Here is a 23,852-nt window from a genome sequence, read left to right as displayed (position 1 = left end):
AAAACAACAAGTAATTTACTTTGTAATGACTAAAATGCCCATAATACCCCTACATATTCGTGGCACGGGACAACAAAAACAGACCATATAACAACTTACCACACAACAAAATAACATATTACACCATAAAAGAACATACAAAGATCATTTGTTTATTGCAACACACATTCACTACAAATAACAAACAATTATTTAATCCAACTCCATGGCCGTTGCAACACTCCTACCTTCATCTCCCACCTTTTTTGCAAGCTTCATTTTAATGATTCTTTCTGACTTCTTTCGTTTGTTAGGCAGTTTAACATGCTTAACTTGATGAACACGAGCATTGGCCTTCACCCCTTCATCCCGTCCATTGACTCCCACCGTCAACTCTTCCTCACCAGTCCTCTCCAAAGCATCACTAGCATCTACCGTTACCTCATCATCCCCAACCCCTATGGCAACATATACAGACTCCTGCGTAGGTATAGTTTTTTGTTTCTTTGTTCCATTTTGTTTGGATGTCCCTACACATTTACTACAAGTAGCCTTGTTGTGTCCTTTCTCCTCGCATATGCTACAAGACACGTTCTTCCCTGCCTTGGAGACGATATATTTTCCCATCCGTTCAGAAGCATCTCTTCTTCTCTTTATGGTTGGCCTGCGTGGCATACGTCTTTTCAATGGAGGAAAAGGGGGTATCAAGTCAGTAGAAGGCCACATGTTTTTCCATTCATCCCATGGATTGGCTGTTTGTAAGTATTATGGTATAATGCAACCAAGTACATTGGATTTACATATGGACCATCAGGTGTGATATTTAAGTAGGCTAAGGTGGCAACTGAGTGTACGCAACCATATCCATTAAGTTGCCATAGCCTCTAGTTGCATTCCTTTTTTTCAACATTAACAGTAAACGCCTTGTCCATTTTCCTTGCCTCAAACTTCATCCCCCCACAAGAAATGACCTTCCAATGCCTACATATATAGATGAAAACTGTAAATATCATGAGATGTGAAGAGTAAGGTACTAATGTAATTGGATAAATGTACAAACCTTTGCTCAGTCTGGAGCATATTCAACCGTATTCTGATATTTGGACAAACATAATAACGATTCCATCCTTGTCCGGTTAGTTTCATAGTCACCATCCTTTGCATCACATATATACGAATGTCCTCTAACATGCTTATTATTGGTTTCTTCCCCGTATCCAAAATCACACTATTAAAACTCTCTGAAAACCCATTCTCTACTGACTCACAAGAATTATGAACTCTGAAAAAAGCCAAAGACCAAGTCTTTGGATCTCTATCCATAAGATACACAACTGCTTCCAGATTTAATTTTCCAATCTCTTTCATAACTACATTAAATTGTGCTTCAGTTGTTGCCTTGCTCGCTTTCCAAAACAAATTTTCAAACTTGGATCCACTAAATCTCTTTCTAAAATTCGCATAGATATGTCTAGCACACTGCCTATGTTCAGCTATAGGAAATACTTCCTTTACTGCCTCAATCAAACCCTACATAAGTCACATTAATGTTAGAAATTAGAATAGCAATTACTAAATTTAAAACATGCACTAGTTTTGAACCATACCTTGTGTTGATCCGAAATTAGAACCAAACCATGTCCATCATTCCAACATTGCAAATCTTCTGAAAGCGTTTCTATGAACCATTTCCAATTCTCTTTGTTTTCCACAGAAACAACTGCCCAAGCAATCGGGAATATTCCATTGTTAGAATCTCTACCAACAGCACAAAGCAACTCCCCTTGACAAAAACTTTTTAGAAAACAACCATCCAGGTTAATGATCCTCCTACATCCTCCCCTCCATCCCTCGTTTACTGAAGCAAAACATATGTATATTTTGCTGAAATAATTCTTACCATCAGGCGTTGAATCAACACAAATTTTAACTGTGGATCCAGGATTTGATCTTCTAATCTCCTCACCATATGACCATAATCTTGCATAATTTTCAGCTATTGTGCCTTCAGCTAGACTCAATGCATACTTCTTGGCTCTCCTACACTGACTCATACTCAGATTAATCCCAAAAGCGGTTTTTACCTCCTCTCTAAGCAATCAGATACTCATCTTTTGATTGTTATAAAATTGGTGCTTAAAGTGGGTCCCTATCCATTTGTAAGTCACAATTGATCCGAATTTGAAATTTTTTGCACAATTATGCTCACCGATAAGAGACTTTATCTGGAAAGACTTATCTTCACTCATCCCAGAACCCCAAAGCCTAAAAGTACATTTGCCATCACAGCATTTGACAAGTAATCGTCTAGTATCATTATTAACAAAACATAATTGATAACCATTCGCGACAGCATAGTTACAAAGCATGTGTTTCAATTGCTTAAGACTCTCAAACCTCATACCTAAAACAGGTTCATGCTCCTTACAATTGAGCTTATCATTGAAAATGTTTGGCAATTCGGGATAAATATCTTCATCGTCACTCATGTCTTCTTCGAAAAACTCACTTGCACCTGCTTTCTCACCCATGTCTACCTGAATCTCATTACCCTTTATAAAAAAAATGAGGCTTCTGATGGTCATCCTCATCGTCATCGACGTCCTCATCCCCGTCGTCATCATCCTCGCCATTCTCTTCCTCATCGTTTGTGTCACCCACATCCCAATGCCCTGTTGCAACTTCCTTAACCAATCATGCATCATCAAATACTTTTTCCTGTATGTTACCAACAAACTCGTCTTTGTGTTCATCCAACCATTCCTGTATGTTACTATTCTCAAAATGGTCTACATACATAAGGAGTATAACACCACATTCATATGCAATTGCTATGAAGTCGTAATAATCGAGGTCATTGCAAATTAGACTCAAACCTTTTGGAAAATCAATATCAGGTTGGCAGTAATAGAGTTTCTCATACTTTTCCCCAGTGAACCTTTCGATGAACGCAACACACCCATCCTTGTCCATTCCTGTGAAATCGATGTCCGAAAACCTCTGAGTAATTCCACCGGTGTAGCGTACGGGGTTCCGTGCGAACATTCCTTGGAAGTGGACATCTACTTGTAAGAATACGGGTTCCATGCTTGAGGATTTAGAAGCAGCTCACAAAAAAGGGTTTACCGATGAAGTGTTGAACATTGGAGGTAAAAGGGCTCTTTTATAAAGCATATACCAACATTAAGAAGGAGGTGACTAATTAATGACATGGCATTAGACGAAAGTCACAGTCAGCATCCGATGTGGTGTTAGTAGAAGGAGGTGGACTTAAAATGACCGGCTAACCCCTTCAAAATTGACATAAGGACTTAATCGACCCGACAAAGAGTAATTTGTTCGCTTATTAAGCTACAAAATAAGTTAAGTAGCTGAATGGGTAAACCGTAGAAACATTATAGGGCCTATATGTCATTTTCCCTTTCTCGTTTTATAAGTGATACATAAATAATATATAGATAAAAAAAAAAATTGATAAGACACAAAAAAATAAAAAATAAAAAAAACAAAAAAACCAAACTTTAGGGACTTTCTGAACGCAAAAATTACATAGAGATCAAACACACAATTTCAGCAAACCATAAGAACAACTTTAATAATTTGTTCCGTCTTAAAAGTATCAAAAGCTTTCACTTTTCATTGATCTTGATTTTTTTGCGGTTTCTATTGAAAAAATGTAAGCTTTATGGCATATTGCTAAATTAACTACTCAATCATTTCTTTTTTAAGGCTAATTATTAAAGAAAGAGAAAATTACAAATTTAGCCAAAAACACTAATTACTTTGCAAATTTAGCCACAAAAAAAAATTGAAGTTGCAAAAATAGCCACTGAAATCGCGGATGGGAATGGTCCATCTGTGATTGGCCATCCCATCTGCGAATGTACAAGTGGCTAAAGCACAGACGTGCTTTAGCCACTTGTACATTTGCATATGGTTTTTTTTGTATATATAAGCAAGAATTAGACTAAAATCGCAGATGGACAATGTCCATTTGCGATTTCCTCCCTTTCATCTGCAATTTTATGGTTTTTTTTACTATAAAATCAATGGGTTTGTAATCCATAAAATCCAATTTGAAATTAATTTTTTTAATAAAGATATCTGTAAATAAGGTTATACAATCCATTAAATAAGGTGCTTTAAAAAAAATTGTCCAGCTAAAAATCGGGCATCAAATCCTTAATTATCGTCATAAGGCTAACATCTCCCAATACTATTTGTTATTTATATTCCATCTTCTGCTAATAAACAAGTTCAATAAAACAGGTATTCCATCTGTTTCTTCTTTTTTCTTTCTTCCTGTTTGTTACTTCATGTTTCTTACGTAAATATTATAATATTATTATGTGATTTTTTTATTTTTTTTATATTGTTTCAGCTTCCTGTTTCTATCCCTTTGATGTTCAAAATCTTTAAAAAAAACCCATCTACAATTTCCTACAAAAGTTTATATATAATAAGGTTATTTCGTAGTCAAACTCATTGATTTTATAATAAAAAAATAAAACATAAAATCGCAGATGAAAGGGAGGAAATTGCAGACACTGTCCATCTGCGATTTTAGTCTAATTCTTGCTTATATACAAAAAAAAAACAAAAAAAAAAACCATTTGTAAATATACAAGTGGCTAAAGCACATCTGTGCTTTAGCCACGTGTACAGATGTGCTTTAGCCACGTGTACATTCGCAGATGGGATGGGCAAATCACAGATAGACCATTCCATCCGCGATTTCAATGGCTATTTTTGCAACTTTGATTTTTTTTGGCTAAATTTGCAAAGTAATTAGTGTTTTTTTTGCTAAATTTGTAATTTTCTCTTAAAGAAAATTGTCAGGATACGATAGTGGTTTTTACAGATGTAAAAACCTGCCAAAGTAGGTACTATCTACAAAGTTGTACTGTTCATTTCATTTGGCTATCAACAACAAATGATGTAGATGATTTTTTTATGGAAAAAATGTTAAATTCGCAATTTAACCCCTCATACCGCAACATAAGGTCCATTAAACACCCAACAACATAATTCTCTCACAATATGAGGATAAATCTAAATATTTGACCAAAAATAGCAAGGAAAAAAATTTAGTAGGAGTAACCACAAAAAGAACAACATACTTTGAGGATAAGTAAAGAAACTATATACATTTTTCAAACCAAAATAAACCAAACCAAATGAGTTAGTTTTTTTTAAGGTCCAAAGGTAGCATCATCAACATCTTATATTCTCTCCTGGTTTACACATCAAGAAGCTTGGAGTTGGATCATATAAAACCTACATGATTGATCAAAAAGGATTATGGGTTAGTTTACATTTGTTGCAACTAAAAACATATGCATCAACAAACAAACACATGATGATGATGATGATGATGATCATCATCATCATCATCATCATCATAATCATAATAAAAAAAAGTGACATCAACTCACTAGATATTCAATTCCGTGTATGGAAGGTGTAGGACCTCTTATTATATTTGAACCCCGCTTCTTAGTATGTGTTTCAGTATCAGATTCAGATTCAGATTCATCTGTCACCAGCAAGGACAAGTCTGATTTGAACCATGCCTCACGCCGGCTTCGCATACCACAAAAATCATCTTCTGAATCTTCTTCATCTTCTTCATCTTCAGATGGGACTGTCTTTGAAACAAATGGTTCCACAAGGTCCTTGTTATCAGATTCAGATTCCCTGACTTGTGCTATTGATTTCTTTCCCTGACTCCTTTTCTTTACATCCCAATGTCTATGTTGGTGCTTCTGAGCTTTCTTGTAGCCACCGACTTCTTTTCCAATAGGAATCACATTTTTTTGAATTCGTGATGTTCTCATGAGTGCAAATGGCTTCCCCAACCTTGACATTACAACTTGACGTCTCTTCCTCCTTACTCCAAGATTCAGTCGCTCACTATTAGTCTGGAAAACCTGATTTTTGTTGTTCCCTTCACCAAAGAAGAAAAAAAGCATTCCTTTCGTCAAAATGGATATCAAACAACATACAAACATATGTAATATCAATAATCAAATAGAATACCATCAAAGTGATCACTGGAATTTGCGTCTTCACTGCCATGCATTGCCATCTCCCCTACACTTTGTCTGTAGAATAATCAATACAGACAATGTCAAAAACTGAGATTTCACGCATTCATGGTGCTTCAAATTCCAATTACCATCAAAAATCAGAGAAAAAAACGTAAAAAAATGTCCAAACCGGTTTCTATTTTACCATAAAAATCATAAAACAATTCATTGATACAAGTTACAAGATCTAAAACAAACAAAGCATCACGCGATTTTAAAACCCTAAGGAGAAGGATTAGTTTTAATTTTACATTCGTTCAATAATTTTAGGTTAATCTACCTAAACTAAACTCCATTAACGTCTCATCACGCCATCATACACCGCAGATGAACATTATAGCCATTGAAATAGAAATTAAAACCGGAAAAATGCATATAGACGGGATTTAAGCGAACAAATCGATCGCTGCCATTCAATACTAACAATCGACAGATTAAATTAAGGTTTCATGGAAGTAGAATACTCACGAACAAGTGGACGTATAGTACCGATCGATTCAAGATTCTCGTGCTATCGACTGTAATACTATCCTTCGGGAACGACCTTTTAGTTTAATCAAACCCTCCGGTGTGAGATTCTTTTTGCTTAGGGTTAATACTCGGGGTAGAAAAGATATGTGGTAAAAATATTTAAAAATTTTGATTTTGATATAAGGAAAACCGGAAAACTCAGAAACTTCCTTAATATGTCTGCCGTTTGGGCCAAGTCTCACAAAAGCCCAACTGATTTCTTCTTCTTTTTTGCTAATAAGTAAAAAGGTTAATATTTTTGTAATCAACTAACTTGTCTTTGGTTTCAAAGGTTTTTTTTGGTATTTATACTATTAAAGTCAAATTTTACTCCAAGCATGGTAACCAATTCAAAAGGTTTACCGGTAATATGCTTGTGTGCTTAATTTATGTTGTCCATATATTTGATATTGTTGCAAAGCTATCTACCATTGACGAATCATAAGACAATAACCAGCGAATATGGTCTTAACTTAAGAAAAAACATAATCGCCTACTTCAAAGTGGATTTCTCATCAACGCTGATCTGCCTTAGCCTTCATTAATTGTTGTGCACAGAGTAAAAGACTATGCAACTCTTAAAACACATTGTCTCATTCCTCTAAATTTTCGTCCACGTCATTAACGAACTTTGAGTCATACATCATATCTTGTACTCATTCACTCTTGTACTCCTTAGACTTATAATCGAGCTAAACATATCTTATTTAGATCTCTTGTTCTTTATACTTCTAACATGCTACACTACCCTAATCTCTTCATCAAATAAGTACATGAAATAAGGCTACATTATACATTCTCAGGGTATGAAATCTTAATCATGCATAGCTATGATGTTTACACTAACTACTACAGTAATAATGTCAGTTTCACAAGCAAGCAAATAATCTTCCAAGGCTACCAAGCATCAAATTCATCAAATCCAAGCAGTTCCAACATATCATTCATGAAGATCCTTAGCCTACTAACTAGAATGTAGCTCTAACATAAACTCAATACAAATACATGTGTGGGTATCTTGGGAATACATTATTGCTCCGGCTGATCTTACACATCGCATCCTCCTTTTGATCGATTTTTTTTCCTGAAAACTTCTGTAGATCCTTAGTTGAGTCTGACCTCACACGAATGCTCATCTATTTCTATCAAACCATGGTTATGATACCAACTTATGACATCCCAAAAATCATGATACAAATTTTCATTTTTAATTAGGTAAAACCATAGTGAATAAGAGTAAGTCATCCCAAATCATGTGTGTCAAATACAATGCATCCAAATCAAACATCATAAAAATCCATCATAAAAATCCATCATAACAAAATCAATGGAGGATTTGTACGGTCATGCCTTCGCCTTACCCTGATCCTCAGAAGTACCTGAAACAAACATTGAAATTATAAGCCAAATCTTAGTGACTTCCCCTAATATAACACACACAAACATAATAATACAAGCATGCGAACATGAGCCTACATCCTATCTGGGCCACTCTATCGGGCTTTCGGCATAACTGGACCGCCTTGCAGGGCCTACAACCTATTCAGACCGCCCCCAGGTATCTTGGACTACAACACAAAGCAAGACTGTCTCAACCCAATCCTATATGTCAACATATACAAATAATCAAATATGACATAATAACCAGTAAAACAATAATCATACAGATCTACCAACTATTGCATACCACATCCTAAATACCATATGTTATACATTATCAGACGGTCGGCATTGGTGCCTTCGATCCTCGGGAACAGTGAGAGAGAAACTCATCTCAAACTACAAACAAAGAAACATTGCAAGAGTTGTAGACCCGAACTCCTCAGAATAACAAATTACCAAAAAACCTTAAGTCAACATCCCAGATAATTTTCTAAACTGACAAGTCCTAAACTTAAGATTCACCAATTAAGGTGTAACACTTGGATTCTGGTATGTTCTCTTTAGACCTTGCACTATTTAAATAGTCACATTCTAGTCCCTGAGTGATACGTTGCGCTTACATTAGAGTACGCTTAGCGTGCTTGTGCGAAGCGAGTACGCGGGACGTACCTTGTGGGACGCTTAGCGTACTCGTGTGAGGAAGGATCGGGAACCCGGACGCGTACACAAGGCATACAGATCAATACATGGGGCGTACGCGATGATTAATGAAAACACTAATTTTAGGGTTTGCCACTATATAAACAACCATATGGACTTCGAACCCTCATCTTGATCAGCCTCCTTACTCTCTAAACCCTATATTTAAACCTTAATTTCTCTTGTGTGTTCTTGAGCTTTTAAAGACCATTTTGAGGGTATTTTGGAGGATTGAAGGAAGGTGTTAATAAATTAATTAGAAATCAAAATATATGATTTGTTAATATATTATGAAAATAATATATTAATTGGAAATAATATTATTTAATTAATAATTAATCAGAAATTAATTTGAATTAATTTTGGGATTAATTAGATCAATTAAAAGTATGAGGAATAAAGGTGACAATGTTCAATAGTTGAGCATTGGACAATTCTAGAACCTCCCATAAATAAGGGGAACGAAATATAGAAACTTTCTAGGGTTTCATTGAGCATTAAGGGTGCCTTAGATGCCTTAGAGAGGAAGTTAAAGGATTAGAGTTAACTTGGAGATACTTGCCTTATCCAATACCTTATTTATCACCTATATAAACCGCAATGGGGTTTGATTTTGTCCAAGCATTGATTCCTTAGAGGAATTCCGATTATTTCCACCTCGCTCCCCTATATCTATTTAAGCTCCGTGGTTGTTAGGGTTTGGGTGTAAGGCATTAGAGGCACGACACTTGTAACACTTGCTTCCAAGATTTATTCAAGAAGGTTTATTTGTTATTTATACAATAACTACTAAGGTATGTTTCTCCTAACCCTAATTAGTATAAATTGAAAATATACTAGGTATCCTAGAGTTTTCTATTTTGTTGTTCAAGTTGTATGTTCAATTAGAGAAAACATAGATCAATTATTTAGGGTTGCATGCACACATAAGATTTATATGTTTTGCATAATTCTCATCAGTGGTATCAGAGTGTAGGTTTAGTTTTTTATTGAATTGATACAATTGTTGAACTTGAACAGGGAGGAGAAAACAAAATCGTCATTTTGTTCATCAAACACGTCGTGGTGTTCTTCTAACACGACGTGTTTACCTGCAAATTTCGACCCAACACGGCGTAGTGATTGTCTTACATGGTGTGTTGGACCGTCGGATCCACAAAATCGGATTTTTGGCTTACCTCATGAGTTGATTAGGATAATTACCTTAGATAATGTTTTAATCAATTAAAGCTGAATAATTATCCATGTAATTTGATATCCTTATCTTAAATTCATGATTGGTTTATATTTTTAATTTAATTAATTGATTATTAATTGTGAAATTTTAAAATATAACTCTAATATTTTGAAAAGTTTAAAATACATCCTTATGGATAATATTAATAATTTAATTAAATGATTAATTAAAATATATTTAATAAATCCATAAAATTGTTCAAATTAATTGAATTAAAAGTTTAATTTATTAAAAGATTAAACCCTTGAAATATTAAAATGTTTTAAAATTCACCTTATACTAGTTATATAATTAAAAGTTATATATATATATATATATATATATATATATATATATATATATATATATATATATATATATATATATACTAGTTTATAACCCGTGGAAACCACGGTTACAAAATTAATTAAATTATTATAGTGAGAACTCAAAATTATTAATCAATAATTTCAAATAAATTATTAATTAAGAGATATTTTTTTAGTTATATAAAACTATAATCATTAATTTAAATAAATATATGAAATTATATCACTTTATAATTTGTATTAATTTTAATTTAATTTTTATTCTAATGTAATTAAATTAATGTAATTAGAGTGGGAAATTTAAAATTTAAAATTTAAAATTGAGAATTAATAGGTTGATAAATAGCATTCATTAATTATGAAGCCTAATAGGGTGACACATGACAAAAATAGAATAAAATATACATTAATTAGGATGTTTAATAGGATGACACATGTCAAAAGGAAATTAAAACTATTCTTTTATTAGAATAAGGATATATATATATATATATATATATATATATATATTATACGTATAAGATTAGTCAGGCATACCAATACTAGACCTCATTCACGAAGTCACACTATGAAAAGGGTATAAGGAAGCAGCCTATAAAATGGTCGTTGAATGGGTGTCCACTCTCACCACCACTCTCTTGTATGGTGGATGGTCGTTAGCCAAACAAGTTTGATAAGACAAGTTAAATCTCATTAATAATTATAATGTGATATAATAAGTAACTAAACCTTTTATTAAAATCTCAATTGTAGTTACTTCAGGAAAAATGTGAATTTGATGCTAATCCATGAAATTACACATTACATTTATAAGTCGTTAGTGGAGCATTTATGGTTAATCGGCACACTAATGTGTGATTAATAAAGAGTGGTAATGGGTGACTCGAAAATCATTGTTGATTAATGGAGCACGTGTGACTAACCGGGACATTAAAACGAGATGATAAATAACATCGATAGTACCAAGCTAATTTGCATGATTATTCACATCTAGTATGTCATCCTCAACATCCCAGTCACAAAAATGAGAACATAATCGAGATTAAACATGTCATTGATAAGATTCAATGAATCTCAAAAAGATCTAGGAATTTCATAAGATTAAAATTGGTAAAAGTCTTACCTACCTAAAATAGATTCGAATTTAATTATGACATCCCTCGTCAAAGTTCGAACGAAAAATATTGATCATAACCTTAATTAAAATTTATGGGTTAATATTTAAGGATTAAAAGTCAACTAACTTGAATTCTCTTTTCTCCCTTTATAGATGTCAAATCAAAACAATAGTGGTCTTCCTTATTTTTATGAAAATGGTTTCCCTCTTTTTTTGAAGATGATCTTCCACGTTCAAATCAAGGTGAAAATGTTTTCTCTTTTTCAAGAAATGATGGAACTGGACATCATTCTTCTTCAACTTTTCTTCCTCCTCCTCTAGTGACTCTCCCTAAGTCATGTCTTCTTCAAGTTGAAAAGTATGAAATTACTCGACCCCTATTGGCATTTAAACATCAAGATGGAAAGTTTGTGTGTGCGCATGTTCTGGAAATGAAATCGCACATTGACAGATTGGATATATGATGGGAGTCGTTTTCATAAAGGATATGATGGGTGTCGTTTTCGCAAAGGAGCTAGCCATTGGCTTGGTTCCACTTTCACTTCCTGAGTCATATATTCAGTTCATTAAAGACTATTATATAAGCGATCACGACGTGACCCTAATTGATCTGACACATATCTTAATTGTTGTTGAGGCAGAAATGCTTAAGAGCGCAAATGAAGCAAAAGTTCTTGAATGATCTGTCTCCAAAATTTCCATGGACATTGACGATGACAACAATAGTAGTCTAGAAAAGGTTTCCTTTTCCAATGGAAATAGATATGCTAAGGTCAAACCGTTTGACCATATGGTAAAGAGAAATGCTAGTTCTGAGATAGCTCTATGTGCTAATCCTAAAAGGTTCATATGTTTCTATTGCCAATTGGAAGGCCATGGGTTGTCTTTCATATTGCAACAAGTGTGTAATAATATGTTCCACCGATGCATACTATAAATGTTCATGTTCCATTGATGTTTGATGTACTAGTGAGATGTTAGATCTTGATGTGATTCCATATATATTGATGTATTTTTTTACATATGATGTTTATATAGTCCATAGACACGTTTCTCATCAAACTTTTAGTCCGATATAGTATTTTTGATGTGTGTCCTGGATAGCGACGTTAGAAACACTTGAGATGTGATTATTTTTCTAGTTTGATATCTCCAAATTTAGACAACATTTAGAGTCCAAAAACATGTCTCTCATCAAACTTTTTACTCGGATATAGTATTTTTGATGTGTGTCCAGGATAACGACGTTAGAGACACTTGCAATGTGATTATTTTTATATTTTCGAAACATTTTTATTTATTGAATGTTAGAAATATCTCAAATTTTTTGTTGCAGAAATTGTTTTGAAATATAAAGAAAATTGAAATGTTGTCTAAATTTGGATATGTCAAACTAGAAATACTAGTTGTTTAATAGTGTTGTTAAACGTTAGATTAAAACTTTTTAAACTTTGTGCAAAACAAACGACACAACATTTTCCAAACTGAAACAAGTGTTTGGAATGTTAAGTAGGGCTGTCAAATTAGGCAATCATGTCGTGTTTTTGTCTGACAAGACACGACACGATAAGATTTTGTATAACACGAACACGACAAGACTAACACGAACACCGACAAGACACGATGTCATGTTTTTTTTTTCCTTAACACGAAAACGAACCAATTAAAACACGACAACAAGACACGACACGACAAAGATAATATTAAATAACTATTAGTTTATTTCATTCATACTTAAAGATATCTAACACAACAAAAACGAAAAACACGACAACCACATACTTAATCGTGTCGATTTATAAACATGAACACGACACAACATCCTGTTTTTTAATCTTGACACGAACACAAATATGAATTTTCACTTCGTCCCGATTTCGTTTCGTTTTGTGTATTTTTGTGGTGTGGTGTCATAAATTGACACCCCTAAATTGTTAAGTAACAAGGTGTAACTTTAATCAATAATTTTAACGTTAGTATCATCTTAGATTTGTTTTAAATCATGTGTCCTCAAACAGCCTTTCTTTATCTTTGTATTCACCAACTATTGAATCAAGAAACACTTATTTGCAACCGAAAGTTTTGGATATATGTTAGACAACACCTTGATTATAAAACTACATTCGAAACAGAACAAAGCAGTCAAGCAGAAACTGCACATAAATTTTTAACTTGTATCAAGAATTCGTATGGAAAATTAACAACCATCTTACAACCAACAAAAAATTTCATTAAAAAAAAAACACAAAAACAACAAGTAATTAATCAATGAAAAACAAAACTTCTATCATACATCAGAGTATAAACCCATCTATCCCTCTTTATTCCTCTCATTACCCTAGTCATCCCAGTCAGCATCCCATCCATCTTTCTTCCTAGAAGTCAACCCATTTGAGGAGATAGTTTTCGGTGTCACACCGCCACCTGGCGATCTAATCGCCTTATCTTCATCCCAGTCATCATCATCCCAATCTTGATCCCATCCTTCCACAGTATCAACATTCACCGCATTGGAAGATTCCGGAAGCCCCATTTCCAGCTCCTGATACGGAATCCCGCCGTCATTTCTCCGCTTCCGGAAGCTACACAGGGCCCACGACCCACCGACAACTAAAGCCAAAAGAAACGCCACGTAAGCACCATGCATAGGTGTCACTTGCTTCGAGTAGAAAGTCAACTGGTCTAAAAGGTTGTTTTGAGAAATCGGAACATCCACACTTTCGGGAGGGGGGATGTCTTTTGGTGACGTGGCGGGGGTGTCGATGTCTTTGGATGACGTGGCGGGGGTGGTGTTGATGTCTTTTGGTGACGTGGCAGGGGTGTCGGGGATTGGTATTGGAGGTTCTTTGATTTCTTTAGGATTTGTTGGGGCGTTGTTAGGTTTTGGAGGATTGTTGTCTTCTTTGGGGTTTAAAGGAGTGTTTGCAGGGTCATTTTCGTCTTTTGGCTTTTGAGGAGTTTTGGGATCCTTAGGTTTTGGAGGAGTGTTGATGGTTGTGGTCTTGAGTTGAAGCTCACAATCACCATTTAGAATAAGTTTTGTTGTCTTGTCTCCAGATAATATAAAATTAACCTACAATAATCAAATGTAAGAAATGAAATTATGATGCTATAATTTTTTTTTAAAAAACTCAATAAAAATCGAACCTTTTTAGTGGTATGACCAGGTATTTCAAAAGGTGCTAAAATATCGTTTATAGATGTGTCAGAAGTGATATTCACTTTCAAGTCTAGAATTCCTTCATTTTCCACAATAAGTGTCACATTGTTGGAACCTGCTAGAAGAAGGTGGTTAAATGTAGATAAATAGATGGGAAAAAGAATCAAAACTGCAATGTTTTAATTGGATAGAAATAAATGAATGTTTAAGAGTATAAATAGTTAAAATGGATCAAAAGAGAAGAGTTTTCTTTTTACCATTTTCAAAATCTTGAATACATGCGATCATGGTTTTTCCCTGGTCTGTACAAACAGGATTGCCATTGCAACTTTTGGTAGCAAATGTTTCCATTTGTGTTTGTGTTTCTGCTTTCTCTTTCCCATCTTTACCCTTCTCCTTTTCTACTGTCTTATCAGGAGGATTTTCAGAATTAATCTTGGTTTTATCATCATTCAAGCCTTTAGAATCCACATTTGAGGGATTTGTATTTGGACTATCAACTGGCTTTGTTGTCTCAGTTGGAGAGGGATTTAACTTCTTATCATTAATGGATGTAGAAGATGGATCATCCTAAAGACGAATAACAATTTTAGCAATAGCATAACAGAACAAAAACAATTTACATGTACAAAGAAGAAGATCAAGTGAATTTCATAGTGCTATCTTGTTTCCACCCTAATTGATGCACTGAAGTTATTGATAACAGGATCGGCCAGCAAGTAGTTAACTTACATGATTTTCAATTAATTTCTTCAATAAAAAATAATCGGTAAGTAATTCGGGATAACAAAAACACGTATCAACAGATCACGAACCTTAATTGCATTAGAGCTGCCATTTGGATCCGGTGTCGAAACTAATTTCCTGGAACTCAAGGCATTAGACCGACCCAAAACGGTCATAAATAAGAGCAATAACACTATCAGCAATCCATTTTTATCCATTCCACCTCAAAAAGAACAAATCTTCGATCCAAAACTCAAAGTATAAGAAATCCTAACTTAACCTGTTGATATAAAGTTATCAATCGTCCACTTAATCTATTCAGTTGATGAAATCGTCTCATCCTCTTGATAAAAAAAACCCTAAGCCCTCATCAACATCATCTTAATCAGCTGCAAATTTTCGATCAGAACGGAAGTTTGGTTAAAGGAGTGAGGGGTAGCTTACAAAGCACGTTACTGGCGATCTTAGGAAACCCGAAGGAGTGGAAGAAATCAGAAATTTGTGGAGATTGGAATTGGAATTGAAATTAAAATCGGAATTTGTTAGAGATTTCAATTCGCAGAGAGGAAATTGTATCAGTAGATGTGTTCTTGTCATTCTTGACGATGTGAATAAAATTACTTGAAGCCGAGTTATCAGATTATTGGGCCGGACGCCCAGCTTATAGTCTTCAAAAAGTTTCAAAACTATTTGGGCCTCAACACTTTCTAATCATTTATGTGTGGCTCCGAATTTTAGCAAATAAAAAAAAGGTAAGAAAAAAATAATAAAAAAAAAGGAAAAAATATATTGTGTTTTCTCACATTGAAGATAAATGAAAGCAAAATAAAACATTTTGCTATATCTCTTCAAATTCTTCTAAATTGAAAAGAAAGCTAGGAGGGAAAGTAATCATTTCATTTCCTTTAATGAATTCAAAATCACCAATTTTTTTTTTTTTTTTACTTTTTTCTTACTTCCATCCATTTCTTTTTTTCCCCTTGTTAAGTTGAAGGTAACAAAGTGTTAAAGTAGGCGTGAGCAAATAAATCGGTTTTGAATTAGTTCCATAAGAAAAGCGAGGCCAAATCAATCTAAAACAAAATATATCTAAAAAAGGACCGGTCCAAAACAAAAACGGAACAAAAAAAGATCTTTGAGCGAGACTGAACCGATCTAAAGCAAAATATGTCTAAAAAGGACTTGTTTACAAAAACGAAACAAAAAAACTTCCACTGGTCCAAAAAAGAACGACCATTTCTGATACCGATCCTAAAAAATACTGGATCGTTTTTGTGTCCAACTCGACTGCTACCACAACCTATTTTATCGATAAACATCTTCATAATGTGTAACATCCCAAAAATTACAATCCAAAATTTTCATTTTTAAAGTTACTAAATCCGTAACCCAAAACATCATCAGTTTCAAAAGCAATGTGTACATACGGTGATTATAGTATTTAAACAAAATCAGACATAGAAAAGTATTATCAGAACTTAAGTCCCAAAATCTCTAATACGGAAAATTAGAGTTGTGATGCGATGCGATCATGCCGACTTTTTCCTTTCGAGCTAGAATTACCTGAAACACAAACTGAAACTATAAGGACAAAGCTTAGTGAGTTCCCCCACCATATCACATACACAATAAACATACTGCCAATCATATATGGGTGTTGGCCTACCCCTTCGGTCTATTTCAACCGGATACTGCCGAGCATATATGGGTGCTCAACCTGCCCCTTCGGTTTATTTCAACCGGATACTGTCGAGCATATTGAGGTGCTTGACCTGCCCCTTCAGTCTATTCCAATCGGATATCGGGTCTACTTCACCACCTACCACTACCACATAATATCCCACATAATTCACAAAATCATCAAACATTAAATGCACAACCGATAATTATCATAAAGACAATCATCATGTCATATCATAACTAGTGGGTCGACCTTGGTGTCGACCAATAAGTTCTACGAAAGGAGACTCACCTCAAACTGTGGGTGTAATAATGTACTCGGCGAATGACTCGTTAACTCCTCCCCTATCGTACATCATAAAATTCAAATTAGCTAACAAAGTATGACTCCAACCCTAATTCATGTCTTAAGGCAAAGATTCCTTAATTCTTGCCTTATTGGGCCTCTCCCTTCTAAGGCCTAGTTTCGAACAACCCAAAAGTGACCAAGCCCAAACAATTAAATTCTAAGGCCTAATAAGGCCCAAATATCATCCGTCAACCCTACACCCAAAGGTCTTCATTCACAGATGGGCTTGGGTCTAACAAGCCAAGTCCCAACAAATCATTTTTGCATTATGCATGCGTACGTGTGGCGTACTCAGCATGTACGCCCAACTTATGCTGGTCTTGACCTGACTCGGGTGGTTAACCCAGTACGCGCAGCGTACCAGGGAGTACGCCCAGTGTACTACCCAACCAACCCAAGAATCCTCTTGTGACTTAATCCATTAATTCCTAACGTCCATAATGTAGATCCAGGTTCCTAAGAACATCCTAAGCCATAAAGTCATAAACTTTATGCTTTTGCATGCATGGATGTGGATTAAGACATAGATTAAGTCCATAAACACACTTAGTTGGTACCTAGAACTTGCATGGTTGAGGCTAAACCATCAATGTTCGATTTTTATGGCTCTTAACACTTCTAAGAGCCTAAAAGGATAGCTCATATGGACTGAAAACTCATTTACTCAAAGAACCTCAACTATAAGACGAAAATATAATAGAAAACATCCCAAAACTAGATCTAAGTATAGGACATTCCAACGCGAGAACAGATCTAAGCCTTCTAAATTTTAAAATCAAAGGTTTATATTATCGGGCCATTTATATAAATTCTGAAAGTCATAGGATTAAACTGTAACTTCCTAATTACCTAAAAGGGTACTATAGTCATTAGGTTTTATTAAAATCTCTCTCTCTTTCTCTCTCTCTCTCTCTCTCTCTCTCTCGTTTCCTTTAAACCCTAATTGATGGAAGCCAGGACTAAAAAAAATGTCTGCCTCTTCCCTCTCATCTCTCCACTGCCGACTTTTACATATTAGATCTGAGCTTCATTATCCGTAGAAATTTGATCCATGAGTAGCCTTTTGTGACCGAAGGGATTTCAATTTTTTCTTGTTATCAATTGTATCATCCAACTGGTGTAGGGAGAAGCAATAAGTGGTGTGTTGGAAGTTGAATCTTTTGCCATTTGTACAAAGGTGTCAAATACGTGGAGGTAGAAGAAGGTTTTTCGATTTTAGAAGCCAAACACCATGATAACGACAATGTTTTCACGAGCAATTCATTGTAGTAGCAGCAGGATCAAATTTCACCACTCTTCAATCTCACGCATCTTCTTCATCGCCAGGTGCATTATCGATTACTCTAATCGTTATTAATTTTTTAGGGTTTTTGGATAGATTCATGAATTCACTAAATGGAGTCTCGGATGGCTCAGATGAGCACAGAAACAGAAAGTATTGTTGATCGGCTCAAGAGTTCTGGATTATGGCGAACCAAAGGTCTAATTGGAGGAAAATGGATTGATGCTTATGGTAGGAAGACAATCGAGGTATTAAACTTTTCCACATCATCGTTACCGAAGATCACTCCAATCCATATCATATATGAACTCCTAACAGAAATCACAATTTAATTTCTTTGAGTCCATAATTTTCGATTTTGAATTTTAATTTCTTTGATGTCATAATTTTAGATTTAATGGAATAGCTTTTAAATATAGAGATCAAGAGGTAAGCTTTGAGTTTCAATCATTAATGATTATAACATTTCATTAACGATTATAACATTAGTTGTAGATTTTGGATGCTCTAGAGAAGAGAAAAACACCAATTTCATATGGGTTTTGTGGAGGTTCTTTGGAGATGTTTGAGAAGATGAAAGGTGAAGAATTTGAGCTAGAAGAGAATGAAAAATTGTATTATATTCTATATTTTTTAGATGTAAGTTATATTATTTTTTTATGAATTCATTTATGTTAGAATGTGTATTTTATTTATGAATAACATTGTATTCATTTGTGAATAGCAGTGCATTCATATGTGAATGAATGTTTTTATTTATGATTTGAGGTATTCAATCATTCATTTGTGAATACCAGGGTACTCATTTGTTAATAATAGTGTATTCATTTGTGAATAGCATTGCAATCATATGTTAATGAATGTATTTATTTATGATTAGAAGTATTCTTTCTATGAAAAAATGATAATTTTACACTCTTTATTTTCAATTGATTAAAAAAGAAATTGGATTACTTGTAAATTGATGTGTATTTATTTGTGATTGGAGTAGTATCATGTTTTTTGAAAAAAGAAATCATTTGTGAATACAAATGTATTGATTTGGGGTTAGATTTCTATTCATTTTTTTTTTGAAAAAAAAGTCAAACAGGAGAAATTTTTTGATTTTTTTAAGAAACAAAATACTTTTTTTCAGTTTTAAAATAATTTTTGGTAAAAATGCATTTTACATTCCATTAATAAGAAGATTAAAAAATCGAATATTTTATTCTTTTTTGGTAACTGATCCTAAATTTAAGAGATTTGATTGAATTTTGTTTTATTTTAATTTAATTAAAATATACAATTACTAATATGCCCTTATATATTGATTGGTCCAGAACTGTTATCGCGTTCTCAACCTTTTAGGTGTTCTCATTTGATCCTTTCCCTATATATATATATATATATATATATATATATATATATATATATATATATATATATATATATATATATATATATATATATATATATATATATATATATATATATATATAAATTTTAGTATATTTAGTGTTTAAGATTTTAAGAACTTTAATATTAGCATTCACCGTATTAGTAAAGTGTAAAGTTTAAATGCCCCATTTTTCTCCATTGTTTTAAATTTTAAACTCGTGATAGAAATTAATATAAATTGTTTAAAGCGAATTTTCACTACTAACAATTACAAAAATCTTTTTTCACAAAGTCTCTATTCATGTTCCATAATGCTCAAGAACACGTCTCCATTCATAAAACCCTCCATACATTTTGGAATATACCATTATCAATCAAACGTATTGGTATACAAACAAGTTAATATCAACTATACTTGGTACAGTAATAGTAGCACAAATTTTATACCCGTTATAATTTGTACGGTACATAATTTAGTAAAAAATGATTGACCGTACCAATTTCATCCCTATTATAAAAACATTAACAAGAACCATACAATCACCAAAGGTCCATCCTATTGAGGTAAATCAAAACATAACAACGTGTCAGGCGCAAATCCAAGATAAGCTACCATCCTAATTAATACAACTAACCTATCGACTGTAAGTAATGGAGAGTGTATGCTAATAGTCATCATAACATAACCACACATTAAATGTAGGCAACGAATACCAATTTTGATCGACAACATATAATTTGATTTCTAACAAATAACAATATGTGAAAGAAAAACGAATGTTATTAATGTCTACTGACCTGGAAAACTCGTGAATGTTTAAAAAAATGTAATGGTTTGAAGACCTTATAGATTAATATGAAGGAATCTTACGAAATTTTCACACCTTAAACAAGTTTTGGACATCATAAGCAAATATAGAAAAATTAAAGTCGGTGAAAATAACAAACTCTATCAATATGAACAAGAGTTTATAGCTTCCAACTAGAAACAAATGGTAAGTGGGTTTAGTGGAAGTTAGGGGTGTAACTGAGCCGAGCGAACTCGTGTGATACTCGGAACCGACTTGAAAAATACTCGAAGTTGACTCGGTTCAAATTGAGTTGAGCTCGAGCTCGAGCTACTCGAGTACATTATTGAGCCGAGCTCGAGTATAGAAATACTCGGCTCGTGAAACTCGTGAGCTTAATCAAGTAGTGTTATATTTACACATTTACCCTTTATTTTCTTCATATATTACATATTATAGAGTCGAGTCAAGCTCGCGAGCTTCAATGTATTTCTATTGTAATTTAAGGTGGTTTTATTTTTTTAGTAGCTATTCAAGTTGAGTTGAGCTGAACTCGAAAGACTCGATTACTTTATCGAGCTCGAGCTTGAGCTTGAAGTGAAGGCTCGATTTGAGTTTAAGCCGAGTTTTGAGCTCGATTTTCTTAATTGAGTCAAGTTTCGAGCTTGGTAGTGGTCGACTTTGATTACATCCCTGGTCAAAGTTACAATCTTGTCCTTGCATTCAATCTTACTTTTAGTCCATGGCCCATATTAAATAGGAGATCTAGATCTCGAGTCAGGCCGGTAACAACATAGAAATTATAAGTGTTTATTTTCATATATTGATAAAATCTATCCATCAATAATTTTAAATAATTTACATAATTAATTTCAATTTAATGATAACATAATATACACATTTATTAAGCAATCCAAATATTATCCAACATAATTTTCAGTTATACCCTTAACGTTGTTTCATATCATTTCAAAGTAGTATACAAGTAAAATTGTTGATGAAATACACTTTAATGCATGGTTACAATGTTAAATTCATGGTTAGACTTTAATGCACATGTTTATAGTGTTAAATTCATGGGTACTTGGGTGTGAATTAAAAATAAATAAATAAATAAACAAATAACTTCTTAGATTTATACAAGTGGAATTTTGTTGCTTTATATCGCAAACACATGAAAAACTTTATCGGTATGGTGACTGGTTCAATGTTTATTAATAATAATATTATTATTGTTGTACTTTTAATGAGAGATTAAAACAAAACCTCTACTCCAACGCCCTTTGCAACCATGGACTTAGACCCTCTCTAACTTTGTCATTTTTTTACGTCAAAATGGTATAAAAAATGGTGCAAATAGTATTTCATTTCCAATTGTACACCATTTTTGTACACCAAAAGGTATATTTCATAGAATATTTTTTTATCTTAGATTATCAAATACCTTCTTCGACTTATTAGCCTTTTACAACTTTTTTGTGTAAAACTTTTCGACTTATTAGCCTTTTACAACTTTTTTGTGTAAAACTTTATAAAATATTATTATTAATTTATAACCAATTTAATTTTTTAAGATATATATGTCAAATTTATTTTATTTTATAAAATATGTTACTGTATTTTAAAACTTTAAAGTATTTAAATTTTTAAATAAATTGTAAACCTTCATATTAACTTTTATACTTATGAATATCAGTTTAACATAATATTATAATGAATAATTATTATATTTAAAATAAACAAATCCATACTTTATAAAGTAGAATATAATAAATATTAAAAACGAGAGACTAAAAGTGTCACATAAAATTTTTACATCATAACATAACACCAAATTTGATGTTATATTATGTATTTACACAAAAAAAAAATTGTGTAAAAATGAAAAAAGATTAAAAATGATTAACACCATTTTGGTGTAAAAAATGGATTTTGATGAGGAGTTAGTGATACCCTTAAAACACCAACATCTTCTTTTCTTCTCCTTATTCCTCTTTTTTGGCATTAAATACAAACACATCTACTCCAAATCCCCATATAACCCCTGTGAACTTTCAAATTGTCACCTTCAACCTCTAAGTCTCTCACTCTTCGTTGTAGGAACCCTAGTTAATAAACTCGAAGATCATCTCACAACCCCTCTCTTCTTGTTCTCATGGGTAACACCCATTTCAATCATAGCGAAACAAAAAAACAATGCTTCCAAAGCCCTTTGGGGAAAAGCTTATCCAAAGTTCTCATCTAATTTCAAACTTATTCAGATTCCTTCGGGAAAAACATTTAACAATGTTTGAGTTTGATTTATAACGTTATTTTGTTTTGTTATATCACGAAATTTGGGTTGACGCAGACACACAACAGAAAAATGTACTTGTAACCAGGCATGTCCATGATATTTCAAGTCCTTATGTGAAAATTAAATTAAGGTCCCATTAAAAATTATTATAAAATGTTATTAAGCCTAAACGTCATATATGGGTCTTCACTTGTTACTAGTATTTACTCATTACTAATAAAATGAAACTCCTGCAAAAAACTTTCCAAAGAAGATAAACCGACAAGGCATTACTATTTCTTAAACATCGTAGTCTAGCATTTTTTATATAAGCAAACATATGTTATATTGTCATAACAAATATTTTTAAGAAACATTTAATGTAGAGACATGGTAGAACAATAAGATTTTAAAAGTTTTAGTTTTAGAAAACTTTTTTTTTCGCTTATGCAATTGTAATGGAAACAATCAACAATATTGTGTATGCTGGCCAAGAAATTAGTGTTAGCCTTTGGGTTTTGAATATCAATCAATACTTCGATAATTTTAAGGATCATGTATAAGAAGCATTTTCCAAAATTTGTTATTTCAACCTTTTTTCTTGGGGTATCATGAAATCCGATTTGAGATAATCCAAGAACAAAACGAATTGAAATACACGTATATTCCAATTCTGAAACATAAAAATATACCTTGCAATCGATGTGTTTTTTCTAGAAACCAAGATGCAAATAGAAGATAACAGTTTTTATGATGTTCTAAAGCGTTATAATCTTCTTTTATATGTAGAAGATGATGGTTAGTAGGGAAAACGATGCCCTTTTAATGGACACGAATAATGGGTTATTTAGCTAGAAAAGTTGGGCTCTGCCCCTTAGACCTTATTAGGGGTG

At 33.2% G+C, this 23,852-nt stretch overlaps 3 protein-coding genes across 4 annotated transcripts; all 3 read right to left on the bottom strand.

Annotated features, from left to right (window-relative positions):
* Positions 1 to 863: 863 nt before the first annotated feature.
* LOC145075641 (uncharacterized) lies at positions 864 to 2,624 on the bottom strand. The gene is made up of 5 exons (XM_079021806.1): positions 2,189 to 2,624; positions 1,880 to 2,068; positions 1,587 to 1,762; positions 1,040 to 1,509; positions 864 to 960 (listed from the first exon to the last, which is right to left on the bottom strand). Exons 1-5 carry the CDS (start codon positions 2,622 to 2,624, stop codon positions 864 to 866), a joined length of 1,368 nt encoding a protein of 455 aa, XP_078877932.1.
* A 2,380-nt stretch (positions 2,625 to 5,004) lies between these two features.
* LOC145077200 (uncharacterized) lies at positions 5,005 to 6,702 on the bottom strand. Its single transcript, XM_079022963.1, has 4 exons — positions 6,537 to 6,702; positions 6,019 to 6,083; positions 5,415 to 5,926; positions 5,005 to 5,256 (listed from the first exon to the last, which is right to left on the bottom strand). Exons 2-4 carry the CDS (start codon positions 6,065 to 6,067, stop codon positions 5,194 to 5,196), a joined length of 624 nt encoding a protein of 207 aa, XP_078879089.1. The 5' UTR covers positions 6,068 to 6,083; positions 6,537 to 6,702; the 3' UTR covers positions 5,005 to 5,193.
* Positions 6,703 to 13,531: 6,829 nt separating this feature from the next.
* On the bottom strand, positions 13,532 to 15,815 carry LOC145073734 (uncharacterized). Of its 2 annotated transcripts, none has more exons than XM_079020241.1 (4): positions 15,298 to 15,815; positions 14,740 to 15,052; positions 14,470 to 14,600; positions 13,532 to 14,395 (listed from the first exon to the last, which is right to left on the bottom strand). In XM_079020241.1, the coding sequence occupies exons 1-4, from the start codon at positions 15,424 to 15,426 to the stop codon at positions 13,661 to 13,663; spliced, it is 1,308 nt and encodes a 435-aa protein (XP_078876367.1). In that variant the 5' UTR covers positions 15,427 to 15,815; the 3' UTR covers positions 13,532 to 13,660. The 2 variants fall into 2 exon arrangements, with proteins under 2 accessions (XP_078876367.1, XP_078876368.1); XM_079020242.1 differs by having other exon boundaries at positions 14,470 to 14,597.
* Positions 15,816 to 23,852: the final 8,037 nt, after the last annotated feature.

The sequence above is a fragment of the Lactuca serriola genome, chromosome 9 (assembly GCF_051521515.1).
Source record: "Lactuca serriola cultivar US96UC23 chromosome 9, Lser_US96UC23_V15, whole genome shotgun sequence".
Lineage (NCBI taxonomy): Eukaryota > Viridiplantae > Streptophyta > Magnoliopsida > Asterales > Asteraceae > Lactuca > Lactuca serriola.
Note: the sequence above shows the minus strand (reverse complement) of the source record. Positions and strands in the feature narration are given on the sequence as shown.

Coding starts and splice junctions, on each gene's coding strand:
- LOC145075641 (XM_079021806.1), bottom strand. CDS start 2,624: ATGAGGAAGAGAATGGCGAGGATGATGACGACGGGGATGAGGACGTCG. Junction 2,069..2,188: donor CCAGATAAAGTCTCTTATCG/GTGAGCATAATT, acceptor GATTGCTTAGAG/AGGAGGTAAAAACCGCTTTT. Junction 1,510..1,586: donor TAATTTCGGATCAACACAAG/GTATGGTTCAAA, acceptor TGACTTATGTAG/GGTTTGATTGAGGCAGTAAA.
- LOC145077200 (XM_079022963.1), bottom strand. CDS start 6,067: ATGGCAATGCATGGCAGTGAAGACGCAAATTCCAGTGATCACTTTGAT. Junction 5,927..6,018: donor TTCCAGTGATCACTTTGATG/GTATTCTATTTG, acceptor TCTTTGGTGAAG/GGAACAACAAAAATCAGGTT. Junction 5,257..5,414: donor TACACGGAATTGAATATCTA/GTGAGTTGATGT, acceptor TCAATCATGTAG/GTTTTATATGATCCAACTCC.
- LOC145073734 (XM_079020241.1), bottom strand. CDS start 15,426: ATGGATAAAAATGGATTGCTGATAGTGTTATTGCTCTTATTTATGACC. Junction 15,053..15,297: donor GCAGCTCTAATGCAATTAAG/GTTCGTGATCTG, acceptor ATTCGTCTTTAG/GATGATCCATCTTCTACATC. Junction 14,396..14,469: donor CTGGTCATACCACTAAAAAG/GTTCGATTTTTA, acceptor TGATTATTGTAG/GTTAATTTTATATTATCTGG.